This window comes from Capricornis sumatraensis, chromosome 16 (assembly GCF_032405125.1).
Source record: "Capricornis sumatraensis isolate serow.1 chromosome 16, serow.2, whole genome shotgun sequence".
Classification (NCBI taxonomy): domain Eukaryota; kingdom Metazoa; phylum Chordata; class Mammalia; order Artiodactyla; family Bovidae; genus Capricornis; species Capricornis sumatraensis.
Genome location: NC_091084.1, coordinates 55,247,444 through 55,262,311, shown reverse-complemented (window position 1 = coordinate 55,262,311; position 14,868 = coordinate 55,247,444). Strand labels below are relative to the sequence as shown.

The 14,868-nt window shown below is 56.5% G+C and overlaps 1 protein-coding gene across 2 annotated transcripts in view; it reads left to right on the top strand.

Moving 5' to 3' along the window:
* The window catches only part of GDPD5 (glycerophosphodiester phosphodiesterase domain containing 5), an 87,950-nt gene extending 74,339 nt beyond the window's left edge, over positions 1 to 13,611 (top strand). Inside the window, exons 10-17 of one of the 2 annotated variants that reach the window (XM_068988368.1) lie at positions 1,625 to 1,707; positions 3,040 to 3,190; positions 3,733 to 3,951; positions 4,596 to 4,753; positions 4,987 to 5,134; positions 6,306 to 6,388; positions 9,161 to 9,273; positions 12,021 to 13,611. In XM_068988368.1, the coding sequence (XP_068844469.1) occupies positions 1,625 to 1,707; positions 3,040 to 3,190; positions 3,733 to 3,951; positions 4,596 to 4,753; positions 4,987 to 5,134; positions 6,306 to 6,388; positions 9,161 to 9,273; positions 12,021 to 12,169 (1,104 nt within the window). In that variant the 3' untranslated portion in view covers positions 12,170 to 13,611. Of the gene's footprint in view, positions 1 to 1,624; positions 1,708 to 3,039; positions 3,191 to 3,732; positions 3,952 to 4,595; positions 4,754 to 4,986; positions 5,135 to 6,305; positions 6,389 to 9,160; positions 9,274 to 12,017 lie in introns of both variants that reach the window. The other variant, XM_068988367.1, reaches the window with a different exon arrangement.
* The last annotated feature ends 1,257 nt before the right edge of the window (positions 13,612 to 14,868 follow it).

The window sequence follows — 14,868 nt, the reverse complement described above, 5'->3', positions numbered from 1 at the left end:
GTAATATTTGGTCAGACTGACTCCAGAGTTGAGCCTCTGAAGCACAGCGGTCCACCATGAGTCTGTGCCAACCACCCCACACTCGCACATTTCTGACAATACACCCCATCTGCATTTCGGCCTGAGGCAGTGGGAACCCTCTTTCTCCAGGAAATCAGCACCTAACCTAGAGAGACCTGAGTTTAAAAAGCCTCCAGAAAAGAGACTAGGCCCCGCCCAAACACTTCCTCTGTCCCCAAGAGTCTCCATAGCCACTGCTATGCTCTTTTTGTCTACCCACTGTCTACCTCCTGCCAGTGCCTCTCCGGTGGTCATTTGTGGGAGGCCTGGCACCAGGGCATTTGGAAGTGATTGAGTAGGAACTCCACCAAGTGCACACCTCCCCTTAGGGGCCTCTGTGGGGTCCTACACAGCCCCCTTAACTGGGAAACAGGTAGCACCTCCCCCAAGGCTCCTCTGCCCTGCAGAAAGGGGAAGAAAGAAGCACACCTTTCAGAGACTGCTGACATCTGTTACCTCATCTATGAGCTTGATAACATTAACCCATTTGACAGCTAAAGAAACTGAGGTCCAGAAGGGGAAGTGATGGCCCAGGTCGGTGACTGGGAAGGAGAATTGTTCCACCTCAGCTCCAAAGCCTTTGCCACGCCAGGCTGCTTTCCAGAAGAGGGGAATGTGTTATGTGCTGGGAAATGGGAAAAATATGGCCACAGGGAGCAAAGATGGGAATTAGCACATCTTGATGAGAAAGGGATGAGCCATGGGAGCACTTTCCATCCATCTTCACTGCCTGAAGTCTTCCCAGTCTTCCATCCTACACTGCGCTCGGTCCTAGCACAACCCTTGGTATGGTGCTGACGCCTAGTGGCAGAAAAGGGTATGACAAGATCATCAAACTAAACTAGGGAGGGAGACTCAGACCCCCAACACCCCCAACTCCCCCAACTGGAAGGATCCTCAGAGAACACTGTACTTATACCCTCAAGGAGCAAATGGGGAAACCAAGGCCTATAGGATAAAGAGATGCACCAAAGGCCACAAAGCTAGTTAAGGACAGTCAGGACTAAGACTAGGATTTTCTGATATAGATGCTGTAGGGTAACAGCTGTCATTTATTAAGCATTTACTGGATATCAGGCAACAGGCTTGGGGCTTTTAATAACAGTCTAAGAGATGGTGTTTTCATGTCTGTATAGGTGAGGAAACTGGTCACCCTACTGAAACTGCCATGCTATCTACCCTCTCCTCTCCCTTGGGTATCTCTATCCGGACTCCAAGTATAAACAGGAGGAAACTCGGCATTCAGCTCAGCCCCAGACTATATAGAGGCAGAAGACTGTAAAAATATCCTCTGACCTCCACATTTATATTCATCAACACTAACCATCCCTGTTTCCCTACCCGCCCCCCCCCCCCCCCCGCCCCAAAATCTGTGAGACAGGCATGGTTTAACAGATAAGGAAACTGAGCTTCAGAGAATGCCCAGGGCCCCACAGCTACTGCTTGAAGGAGGGGGATTAGAACCAGGCCTGCCCAGCCTCCCGGCATGGAAGACTTTTGTTGGCTGGGGAGGGGCACACCAGCTAAAGCCTGGCTTCCCCCTCACCACCACCTTCCCCCTCAGCTGGCCCCAGAGCACACGCTGATGTCCTTCAGGAAGGCCCTAGAGCAGAAGCTGTATGGACTCCAGGCTGATGTCGCCATAAGGTAGGTGTACGGATTGGGAGGACAGCACCTCTTCCCCTCCTCAGTGCATCCACATCCAGGTCTCTGGAGAAACCTCTGGTCCCAGAGTCTTGGGGATGGGAGAATGGAGGCTTGAGTTACCCACTGCAGGGCAGGCACCATGTTCGTGCAAGTAAACACGCGCTGTACATGTGTGCGCTAAGCTGCTTCAGTCGTGTCTGACTCTCTGTGACCCGATGGACTGTAGCCCGCCAGGCTCCTCTATGGGGATTCTCCAGGCAAGAATGCTGGAGTGGGTGCCATGCCCTCCTCCAGGGCAGCTTCCCAGCCCATGTTCCTTATGTCCTCTGCATTGACAGGCAGGTGCTTTACCACTGGCACCACCTGGGAATCCCCTTGTGCCATACTCCAGGATATAAAATATGTAGAGAACAAAACAGACTCTCTTGGTTCAAGCAGAGTGGAGGTAGGGACCTGGAGTCCTGCCGCTGATCCACTTAATGGAAATATTAGATCTGTATGGCTCAGCAAGGTGGAGCACAAACACTCTGATGAGTGAAATCAGCAGAAGTTCCTGAGTGATCCATTCACTGTGATGTCAGTTCTATTTTTAAAAACCAGATAAAACTGATTGATACATTTTCTACATGTAGATAAATGAGTATGTATTACTATTTATATAAAGGGCAAGAAGAATCCATACCAATCTGATGACATCATCTCTGAGACGGGGAGGGGCAGGGTCCTGAATTAGGGGACCACAGTATGAAGACACCACTCCCACTGTAGACATTTTGGAACTGTGTGTTTACCAACTCTTCCTAGCAGATGGTAGGAAAATGTCTTGAGGATAGGGAGCACGGGGGCCTTTTACTGTTCCATACTCAGGCACCTTATGGGGCTTATGGCCAGCAGTGGGGGAGACCACGATGATAGTGGGATGGAATTTGTCAAAGGAGCCTGCATTTTCCCTCTTCTCATATGGCATCACGTGGACTGGGTTCTAACCCAGGTTCCACCACTCACTGGCTGGTAGGCCTTGAGTTAAGATACTTCTGTCTCCAGCCTCAGTCTCCCCATTATCAAATGACATAGCACCTGCCTTCCAAGGTTGCCAATAGGCCCAGCCCTTCCTCCTCAGCCGTCCCCAGCCCTGTCTGACCCTCAGAGCCAGAGGGAGTCACCTATCAGTCCACTGACTTCCCTGTGCAGTCAGGACACCTGAGGCCAAAGAGGGGCAGAGCCTTCCTGAGCCCCTTGGTAGGCTGGTGTAAGTGGGTGGGCAGGAAAGAGTGGGACGAGCAGGTGAGGGACCCGGGTGGGCAGTGACTCGGTGGCCCCACCCTCCCGCAGCCTGGATGGGGTGCCCTTCCTCATGCACGACGCCACCCTGCGGCGCACCACCAACGTGGAGGAGGAGTTCCCGGAGCTCGCCCGCAGGCCCGCCTCCATGCTCAACTGGACCATCCTGCAGAAGCTCAACGCCGGCCAGTGGTTCCTGAAGGTCTGGCAGCACCTGTCCCAGTCCTAGGCATGGAAAGCATGGGCGGGACTCCACAGAGAGGACCCGGGGCCGCCCGCCACTCAGGCGACCCTCACACGCCCAGCTTCCTTGACTCACAGCCAGGCTGGCTGGCGGCCTCCTTGGCTCATGCCACTGCGGCCCAGATATCGTGGCTGTCACTGCCTGTTCTGGTTCTGCCCCCCCTACCAGAAAAAGTTGATGGTGATAGTAATAGTTAAAACTGTTAACACTGTAAAACTAGACAAAGTCGGTTCTCTGATCTGAAATGGTACTAAAGGAGAAACGTACTGCGGTCTGGGAAAGGTTCCAAGCAAATAATTCTTTTGGTAAGCAGACTGGGATAGAGAGGTTAAGGTTGGGTTAATCTAGAGTCCCCATGGGGCCACAGCCTTCAGTTTGCCTGACTTGCACACACCAGCAGACACTGGCAGCTCAGAGGTCTCCAAGTTCCATAGCCAGGAAGGCATGTGGAGGCCCCATAGGACTGGTGAGGCCACCATGTGTGTCCCTATCTCTGATAGACGGACCCGTTCTGGACAGCCAGCTCCCTGTCACCCTCCGACCACAGGGAGGCCCAAAACCAGTCCATTTGCCGACTAGTGGAGCTCTTGGAGCTGGCCAAGGGCAATGCCACACTGCTGCTCAACCTGCGTGACCCGCCGCGGGAGCACCCCTACCGCAGTAGCTTCCTCAACATCACGCTGGAGGCCCTTCTGCACTCAGGCTTCCCCCAGCACCAGGTGAGGCCCTGAAGCACAAGGAGCCCCGCCCCTGGGGGGCCCCGCCCCGCCCCTGGGGAGCCCCGCCCAGCCCCTGGCCGCAGGGAGACCAGGCCTGCCTGGAGTTTAGTTCCAGCTATAAACTCCTCTCCATACCTCAAGTTTCTACATTAGTAAAATGAGGGTAGCATGCCCCACACCTTCCTGACAGGGTTCACCCTAGGGACGAGAAGGAAACAAAGAGGTCCTTTAAAATATACAAAGGGCAGGAGCAGGGCCAGGTTCTTGGGAACACAGTACTCCCGTGAACTGCTGCCCACATCCTCGGGGTGTAATACTTGGGAATCAAAAGAATCTGATACCAACTATGGCAGCACAGCAGACGCTGGTGTCCATGTGCAGAGTAGTGGACGTTTGGGGGGTTATCGATCTTGTCCTGACTAGGGTCTGGAGGGAAAACTCCCTGAGGTGTTGCCGGAGCAGTTCCTAGCCTTGGCTGGGACCACATCCTCTGGAGATGGTCCAGAGGACCACCTTATTACCTGTAGGCTTTCACTGTGTGCCAGGTCCCGCCTCTTTTAACCCCTCCAGGTGCTCCAGAAGGGATAGACACCCTTCCCCATTTATAGAAGAGAAATCAGAGGCTGCCTCTCTCCTGCCTGCAGGTCCTGTGGCTGCCCAACAGGCAGAGGCCCTTCGTGCAAAAGGTGGCTCCCGGCTTCCAGCAGGTGTCAGGCTCCAAGGAGGCGGCCGCCAGCTTGAGGAGAGGCCACATCCAGCGGCTGAACCTGCGCTACACTCAGGTGTCCCGCCAGGAGCTCAGGTGCCTACCCTACCCAGCCAGACTCACCCAGAGGACTGGACACGCGGGCTCCGGGCTCAGAGAGGAGAGGTGGAGAGCATCGGGCAGACCTGGGCTTGTGTGTGAGCTTGGCCCTCTGGGAACAGAGGTTCCTTCCACCAGTTGTGAGCATGGTATGGGGGTGTGAAGGACCAGGCTTTACAGGCTTCCCACACAGGCCCAAGGGCTGACCGGCCTCTGTTGCTGCCCCACAGGGACTATGCGTCCTGGAACCTGAGTGTGAACCTGTACACGGTCAATGCCCCGTGGCTCTTCTCCCTGCTGTGGTGCGCAGGCGTCCCATCCGTCACCTCCGACAACTCCCACACCTTGTCCCAGGTGCCTTCCCCACTCTGGATCATGGTGAGTTGGAGGATTACTGGGGGTCTGATAGCTACCTGTGACTCCCAGGAGTGGGGAGCAGGCTCCACACCTGCGGCTCTCTGGTGAGGTGTTAGGGGTGGAGGGAACACTTAGGGGGACGTGAGGAAGATTCTTCTGACCTAAGGTCAGGAGATACTGGGAGGTGGGAGGAACCTGGGCCTGAGCCAAATGGGAAAAACACCAAGAGCCCTAGAGAAATAAACAACGAGTTTTCTTTTGGTTTTGAGGATTATTACATTTTGTTTTAAAGGAAGGAAAGTAATTGAGAAGAGAGGGCAACATGAGGGCAAGAATAGGAGACACTGAAATCTGCTCAGAGAGTATAGCTAATGAAACCACATTTCAATTGGTCGAGCAACTGAAGACTGGCCGAGTGCTAGTCTCGGCTCTGCCAACCAGGGGTCTTGGGGAGCCCTTGACCTCCATCCACTGCCCCCACTGCCACTTCCCTGAAGTCATGAAAGGCAGATGGAGGCTCTCATTATGGCTAAGACATTGCCAGTGTCAGTGAATCATCTAGGATTTGGGTGGTTATCTTTATCCACCCACCCATTGTCCTTGAAAATCTCCAAAGGCTCAGCTCAGAATGAGATGAAATAACTGACATGGCGGCAGCAGCTACGAGCACACTAATTTCCAGGCCATAGGAGCTGACCAACAGCAGAAAGTGCATCTGGCCCGTCCCTGCCCCTCTTCCACAGCTCCCCTGAGATCACGGGGCTGTGGGGCCTGGCTCTGCAGGCTTTGCCTTCTTAGCCACCTCCCTGGCCCCCTGGAGGGGAAGCTCCCACACTCCACAGCCTACAATGACACGTACGCTCCCATCCACGTGGTGCCACATCCACCCACACTCACCTGTGCACCCGCTCGTCACGTCACAGCCTCTCACTCAGCTGTTTGTCTTTCATATTTTGACTCTCGCGTTAAGCTCCCTTAAACACATAAATCCTCTAGGGTTAGCACACACCACCACCTCTACTCTGACTACTGTGTGGCTCTCTTTTATCCTACACACCCACACACACAAACCCCAAGCCCCTCCAAGTCCTCCTCTGCCCCTGTCTGAGGGTGACATGTGGTCCTCCTGCCCATGGGCCCTTGGTCTGGACCAAGCATGACTGGAAGCTGGCCACGGGCCATCTGTCCACAGCCCCCGGACGAGTACTGTCTCATGTGGGTCACCGCCGACCTGATCTCCTTCACCCTCATCATTGGCATCTTCGTACTCCAGAAGTGAGTAGGCCCCGACCGCCTTCCATGGTCTCCCCTGCCCAAGACAGGCCAGTCCCCACCCCAGCCACAGGGTGGGGTCCCATCCTCTTGAGCCCTTGGCCGGGAGACATCCTGACCAGACCACCCTGTTCAGGGGAGAAGGAGGCCTCCCAGTGGCCCCCAGCCCGTCCCCCTTAGCCAGAGCCCAGTGGCTTCTGGAATGAGCACCCAGCAGGGAGCCCGGAGCCAGGCTGGGTGGAGATTTGCTGTGTAAACTCCTTGGTGAGTTTCAGCTGCTCTCTGGGCTGGTCTCCCCACTCCCCCCGTGTCACCCAGGGCCTGGGTTCCCACAGTTCCCATGCCAGCTCCCCCCCACCCTTCAGGACGACAGCTGGGGTGGTGGTCGCAGTGGGAGTGGGCTGGTCCCGGGGAGGGGGGTTTGCTCTTGACTGACGTTCTCTCTCTGCCCCATACCGCTCTGATTCGGCGCATGTCCCTCCTCTCTCCCCCTCCCCTCTCTCTGCTGCACTCTTGGCATCTCACAGCTATCACTTGATCAGGTAATTCTGGTGTGGTCCTCCTCCTCCTGTTCCTCTTTCTCCCTCTTCCTCACCACCCCCTTCTCCACTTCCGTCTGAAAGCCTGCCTCTCGCGGAGCCCGAGGCCCAGGTCCCCCTCCCAGGCCCTGGCCCTGCCTGAAGCCTCCTCCCTTTCCTCACTCCCCTCCTCTCCCCTGCAGCCCTCCCGCTCTCTCTCCATCTTCGTGTGTGTCCCCCTGCTCTCTCTTCCTCCCGCAGACATTTCCTTGCAGGTTGCTGACCTGGCATCTCTCAGCACTGAAGTGTCTCCCTCTGTGGAGGGGGTTCTGCCTGGGCAAAACCCCCCCGCACCTCCCGCCACAGCCTGGCACTTTGGGCGAGGCCTTCCCAACGCCCGGAGCACAGCCTACCGAGTTCTGTCTCTCCGTGCCCACCTGCTGCCCTCCCGCCTCCGTTTGCCTTTTCCACTGCTCACTCTGTTTACCTTTCTCTCTTATCTCTTTCACTTCCTGTCTCTTGACGCTGACCCTCCCCTTCTCCTCTATATGCACCATCTTCCCAGCTTTCCCCTGGGAGGAGACCCCAGTGGTTGAGCTTCCTGTCCTAGATGTACCTTGCTGCAGAGACCCGGGCCTGACACTTCCCTCCTGGGTTTAATGTTGATTTTTAAGATGAGAAGTTCCTCTTGGGCAGGTGCCTCCTAGGTCAGGCACCTTCACTGACCAGCTTCTAGGAAGAGGAGCCCTGGGCTCCCTGACTGTGAGGCTGAGCCCAGAGAAGGGCCGTTTACCTGGAATTTCCACCATCCTCTCCGTGGGCAGATGTCCTCCCGTGCTGGCTGGTGCTGTGCTGGGCCTGTAGCAAAGAGTCGGGTCTTCTGCCCGGAGCCCCAGGGTGCTCCGTGGGCATGCTGGGCCACTCGAGATACGGTCAGGGCGACGTGATTGTCTTCCTGGGGGTCAGGCAAGGCCTGATGGAGGAGAGGACCCTGGGGGAGAAGATCATTTCCCCGTGGGCCTCATTTTTCCCTTCATTCACTCAACACTCCTTACAGCACCCACCACACAGCAGGCATGGGGGTTGGTGCCAGGCACGCAGTGATAAATGAGACCCTGCTGCTGTTCTTGAGCGCGTGTAGGGCAGCCAGCCCGGCCAGAGCACAGACTGCCTTCCCCTCTGCCTCCTGCTTTCCCCGTGTCTGTCTGCTCTCTTCACCCACCTGTCTGCCTGTCCATCTGTCTGTCCATTTCTGCTGTGCCGATCCCATCTGGAAACAATTGATTTCTCATGGAATCTGGGCTCCGTCCACCCACTCCAGCAGGGCTTAGGGCCCCAGGGGAGTTGGGTTTTGTTTCCAAGCTGATCCCCCGCTTCCCTGAGTGTGGGTGGGGGTCCAGTGAGTCCTTCTCTCTTAGATTGCAGGAAGAGTCTCTGTTCGGAGGCCAGGGATTTGGGGCTAATTCAGAGGAACTGTAACAATCAAAACTGTGCTCTGGGCCGGACCAAAGAAACAGTTCTCCTGGCTCCACCTGGTCCCTGCACACCCCATGCAGCCCCACCTCAACCCATTCAATTAATTTTGCTCCCACCTTGCCCCAGCCGTTAGAGGGATAACACTCCAGCCTGCCCCTTCCTGTTAGGGGATATGCACCCCCACTCTTCCAGGGCTGTAAGAATGGAGCAGCAGTAGGCCCCACCCCAAGTCACTCCAGCACCCTTGCCTTGATCCCCACGTGAAGACAAGATCCCCGCTGTCTCCCCTCTTCTCCTTCCTTTCCTTTACTTCCTCTCTGGGGGTCCTCACTGGCTTCACTCAGCCTGGTCCTAATGGTGGAGCTATAGGTGACATTAGCTGGGACTCCCCAGGATTGGTTTGTACCCCAGGGCAGGTCATCAGTCATGCCTGTTAAGCCTGCACCCCCCAAATTTGTCCTATCCAAAGAGAGCCAGGTGTATAATTGGGGGCACCTGAGACATAACTAACCAACCCCTAAGCATCCTCCTGGGCAAGGGGAGTGGATGTAGGGTTCTGGAGGTAAGAGGGCTGGAGAGCCGTGGCTGAGAGTCAGTGGACTCTGATCAGGCCCCAGCTCTGCCCTTCTCTGGGCTTCAGATTCCCCACAGATTCTATACAGTCAGACAAGATTCCTGCTGGTCTCTCGGGCCAGTTCCAGAGAGTCTGTGGAAGTGGGCATGATCCCTGCTCCAAGGAAGGGTGGGGAAGGACCTGATGCCCACGGGGCCGTCTCTGCAGGTGGCGCCTGGGTGGCATCCGGAGCTACAACCCCGAGCAGATCATGCTGAGTGCCGCAGTACGCCGGACCAGCCGAGACGTCAGCATCATGAAGGAGAAGCTCATCTTCTCAGGTGTGCAACTCCACAGACAGGTTGAGACAGGCTCCGGGCTCTGTTCTCTGCACCCTGCAGGTTCACACGGGTGTGTGTACACGTATTTCACATGCAGCATGTACAGACAGGCACATGGCACAGACATATGTATACCCACCTGGCTTCATGTCACAATGACACGGAAGCACACACACACACACACACACACACACACACACACACACCCCTCCACCTCCAGCCATCAGCTCCAGGTCCTGTGGCTCAGTGTCAGCCCCAGGGGTGGTGGGCTAGGGTGACATGCTGGGGTTGGGGGAGGAGTCTGCTTTGAAGGTCCATCCTGCCATATGCCTGGTTCATACAGGAACCCCACAAATGTTGATTTCCCCCCCTGCTTGCTGCCTGTTGACATTCCCAGACTGAAGGAGGAAGCAGCTGTACAAACAAATACATGGAGAATTAGATATAACAGATGGGGATGCAAGGAGGAGAGGGGTTCAGCACTCCCTGGGACAGTGAGGAAGGTTTCAGGCCCACTTTGTGAGGAGTGATGTCACTGAAATGGAAAGGAATGATAGGAGGGGCCTGGCTGATGGGTTGAGGTGAGGACTGCGCAAGCAGAGGGAAGGAAGGGCACTCCAGGCAGGAACAGCCTGTGTTCAGAGGCAGCAAGGAAGGCCTACTTGCTGGGCACCAAGAACTCCAGGTCACTCCGCACGGCTTGAAGGGAGTGCCTCTGGCTGGTTCACCCCAATGTGGCACTGGGGAGGCACTTGGGCCTGTGTGGTCAGGAGCTTGGGCTTTGTTCTGGAAGCAGAGGAGGGTCACAGATAGGTTTGCCTTTGTTACAGTAGGGCTGTAACAAAGTACCACGTGCTTAAAACAGAGATGGCTTAAAGGTGGCTTAAAAACAGAGATGTATCGTCTCACAGTTGGGAATGCTGAGTCCACGATCAAGGTGTCAATAGGGCTGTGAGGGAAAAATCTGGTCCTGGCCTCTCCCCTTGCCTTGCGAATGCATCTCTGTGTTTGAAGCTGTCCTTTGCAAGGACACCAGTCCGCTCTAACGACATCACCTTAACTAATTACATCTGCTGTGACCTTATTACCAAAAAGAGTCACATGCGGAGTGTAGGAATATAGGAATTTGAGGGGAACACAATTCAACCTCTTTTTGGGGGGTGGGCACACTACACAGCTTATGGGATCTTAGTTCCCTGACCAGGAATTGAACCCATGCCCCCCTGCAGTGGAAGCGTGGAGACCTAACCACTGGACTGCCAGGGAAGTCCCCACAATTCAATCCCTAACGAGTGTGGAGGGTGGTAGGTTAGAACGGGAAGCTGAAAGCAAGGAAACCAATAATTCAGATGGGAATCGTGGGCATGGAAATGGGAGAGGAGAGATCTGGGAGGTATTTACAAGCCAGATGGCCCTGGATTCAAAGCCCAGCTTATGCCCCTCGCTGTGTGAACAAGAATGTGTTACCTAACCTACCTCAGCCTCAGACATCTCATCTGTAAAATGGGCGAGGTTTCCCTCACAGAGTACTTGTGAGGGTTAGTGCCATGCCAGAGGGGTGCTTGGTAAATGCTGCTTGAATGAACCTGGACCCAGAGTGGGTGGTTGTGGTTTTAGGGGGGGCTGGCTCCAACAACTGTGTGAACATCCACTCATTCAGTCACTCCTTCATTCACCCTTCTTTCAAGGCGTGGCAGGCACTGCTCCAGGTGCTAAGGATATGCAGATTCTTGCCTCCAGGGTACTTGATTCCTTCTACACTCACTCAAAACCCTCCTCCTGGGAGCCTTCCCTGAGCACCAGAGCTGGGTTGGAGGGCCTACCCTAGTGTTCCACAGCTCTCTGGCAACACTCAGGAGCTCCTGGAAGGAGGAGCCAGAACAGACATCTGGGATCCTCAGGCTCCTGCGCTGTACCCGACTCAGAGAAGCCAGAAAGGGCGGGTAGAATGAATGGAAGGCAGGCCAGCACTTAGGCCTGTCAGATCCTGCACCCCACCCCTCACCTTTCCTGCAGTGCCAAAGGCCATTCACTTAGCACCTTCTGGGTGCTGGCCCTGAGGAATCAACCACAGGTCTTACCCTCTGCCCATTCCTGGTTGAGAAGCCCTCTCTAGGGACCGTCAGCCCCACCCAGGCACCTGGAGTCCCGTTGGGCAGGCTTCGCTGCCCTCAGCAGACCTTTCCTGAGGCTCTGCTGTGCGTCCAGCACTGCACCAGGCACTGGGAACACTGATGCCCAGGCTTCATCCGTGTCCTTGAAGTGCTCCGGCTGAAGGGGGTCACAGATGGTGATGGAGCAGGGGGAGCAGCAGGGGGCAGGGTGAGGAGGCCCCCTCCCAGCCTGGGGGCAGTAACAGAAATGAGAAGAATTTAGCCAGATTTTAAGAAAAGGAGGTGATGTTGGGGGGTCGTGCCCAGGAGACAGGCCAATATGTGCAAAGCCCCAGGGAGAGTAAACACGCGGGTGCCACGCTCAGGAGGGTGCAGGTAGTTTTCTGTGGCTTGAGGTTGGAGTTCCAGGGGAGAGGAGAATGAGGCGCAACCAGAGTGTTTGCAGAGACTGAGAAGGGCCTTGAATGCCAGACTCACACACCAATACCACACCTGAAACCTGAGGCTGCATCAGCCTCCAAGTGCCTGCTCAGGAGTTGCTACAGGCCACGCCTCCCCACCGCATCTGCCAGCCCTCCTTATGTGTCCCCTCTCCTCCCTGCACTCACATCTTGCCTCCCTGTGGCCCAGCAGAGATCAGCGATGGCATGGAGGTCTCCGATGAGCTCTCCGTATGTTCGGACAACAGTTACGACACGTATGCCGACAGCGCCACCGCCCCGGTGGCCCCTCAGGGGAGCGGCAGCCGTGCCAAGACCCTCACAGACCGGAGTGGGCGTTAGCCGAAGACCCATCTGTCCAGCTGTACCTCGTGTGGAGACAAGAGAAGCCCACAGAGCTGGCAGAAGCATGCTCGGGGCGCTGACTCCACTGCCCCCTCATAGGCTCCGGTCCCTTGTCAGCCACGGCCTCTTTTGGAGGGGCTCCCCTCTAGCCTCTCAGATGCCCCTGCAGGCCTGGGGCTCCGTTTTCTGGGAAGTTTGGGGCCCGGGGCTTGGTCCACTCCCTGAGGCCCTCCTTGGCATCCTTACCTGGAAGCTTTGGGGGGGTCACTGGGCTGTGCCATGCCCGCTGCAGCAGCAGAGGACGTGGCGCCCGCGTGTGCTCACGTGTGTCTGTTCTCCTGTCCGTGCTGTGAGGAAACCGCCTTCTCGGTGATTCTCCTGCCTCAAGGGGCTGGGCTGGGCCTCTGCCCCAGCACCTCCGCTCTTCCGTCAGTCTCAAAGCACAAGGAAGCTCGGCCCAGGAGGAATGCCTGCTCCAGTGGTGGGGACACCTGTCCTCCCCACCCAGCCTCCCGCTGATGCTGGCCATGTCCCCCAGGAGCCGCTGGAGATGGCAAGAGCAGGCTCAGGGCTGCTGGATCCAGACCCAGGAGATCCACAGACTGACATGACCTCAGGTTCCCACGTCAGTGGCCAAGAGCAGGGGCCACCTGGGAAAAGTGTTCAGGCATGGTTGATGGTGGGTGTATGACCAAGGAGGCCTGCAGTGGAGGGAGCCTGAGGGGCCTTGGGCAGGATGATTAAAGCTGCCATCTTGACGCGTCTCATCTCTGAATTATCGGTGGGAGGGTGGGGACAGAGCCTGCAGGGTTTGGGATTCAGGTCCCATGACTGAGGAAGAGCCATTCTCGGGAGTGAATGGGAGAGAGGCAGAGTGGTGGGCCCCTTCCCCGCCTCATGTGGCACTAGGGCTTCCTTAAGAGTCCTGGGTTCGGGGGGGCCAGTGTCCCCATCCTGTGGTGGGGGAGACAGTCTTGGAGAGGCAAAGTGACCATCCCTGGCCACATAGCTTAGTACAGCAGAGCCAGGACCCCACCCTGGCTGTGGACCTTCCGTGACCAGCTGGGAACGGTAAGGCAGACGGGGCGGGCTCCTGGGCCCACTGTAGGACTGGCCAGTGGGACTAGCAGTCACATGAAGGGTTTCTGAGCTCCTGGCCTATGGAGGAACAGGCCCTTAGTCAGGAGATGCCTCTCCCCGATGGCAGAGGTTTGGCTTTGACTGAAGAGGCCCACTCCCATTCCTGGCGCAGGGGGGCACCTGGGCTGAAAGCCAAAATACAGCCCCTGGGATCACAGATGTCCTTGTCTTTCAGTCCTTGGACCCCTGCTCCCTGCCCGCCCTGGGAAGATGTCTGTAACTCCCATATTTGTCCTAAGAGTCTGCATGGTCTTGGGTGTGTCCTAAGGGGGAACGGGGAGGCTGAACCCCAGTTCCAGCCTGCATTAAATAAACATGGTGCTTCGTGGGAACCAAGGGGTATGTCTCTTCTCCAAATGGGGGCCTGCTGAATAAAATTCTTGGGGTCTGGAGGCTTCATTCAGAAAAAGAAAAGAAAAATCCCTCCCAATGCTGGAAACCAGACTGGGCCCCCACACTAACCTCTAGGACCGTCCCTCTGGAAACTCTTGGGGGACTCTCCCTCCTTTCCCCTTTTCAAACATCTGCCAAGTGCTCCCTTCCTGGGGTAGAGGTCAGCTCCAGCTTTCCCTGGGCATGAGGAAGTGTGAGTGAAACCTGGACTGTCTGGGTCAGCAGTGGGGCACACTGCCCTACCCAAACACTCCAGTAACCTCCTCTCCAGTGTCTGGCAGGCCTGCCCAGGAAAGTGGAATCAGTCTTTCATGCCAGCCCCTCCCTGTCCAGTCAGTGCCCCTAGGTCCACTGGGCAGCATGTTCCAGGCTCCTGGCCACACTTGGGCAACTTGAGTTAACCTAGAGCCTTCAGGAGCAGGGAGAAGGGCCTGGGAGTGCTGAGTGGAACAGCCAGTCAGCAGCCCACTCTCACCAGAGCCCTACACTGGACCCCTGCACCCCCCAACACAGAGGCAGTATGGCTGCCTCCCCTCACCCCAAACAACGGGAAGATGGAGGCCGTCCCCCCTCTAGGCAGATGGCTGGGCCCCTCTCCACCCTCAGCTGAGCCTGTGCTCAACCCTGGCTCCTGTCCCTTGACCTGGGGAGTTACTGGGAAGCCCACCTTCCCAGTGCCCTCTTCGTAACCTCCCCCTGTCTGTGGAGGACAGCCTGACTCCCCTTCACAGGGAAACAGGAGACAGGGCCCCTCCCTCCAGCCATCTCCACAGACCCACTCCTCTCTTGCTACCTTGGACCTTACTGGGTGAGGCCTGTCCAGGCTGAGCCTACCCGCCCCCTCCAGCGCCCTCTCTGGACCCTCTGTCCCCAGTATAATGGTGCCCGAATCTCTCACATCCTTTAACATAGAGCCACATGTACAATCCTTTCTTAGGAGGAAGCAGGATACACCATTCCCTGGAGCAGAGTCCCTGGAACAGACTCCCTCAGGCCTCAGGACACATGCTTAGCCATTGACCCCTCCCATTACAATTCCTTCCACCAACTCAGCCAGCCTGAGCATTGCTGGGGCGGGTTCCAACAGGATCCCAGTTTCACCCACTCTGCTCCACATGGCACATGGCTTTCACAAACCCCTCTTGATTTCACAGCACCCTGGT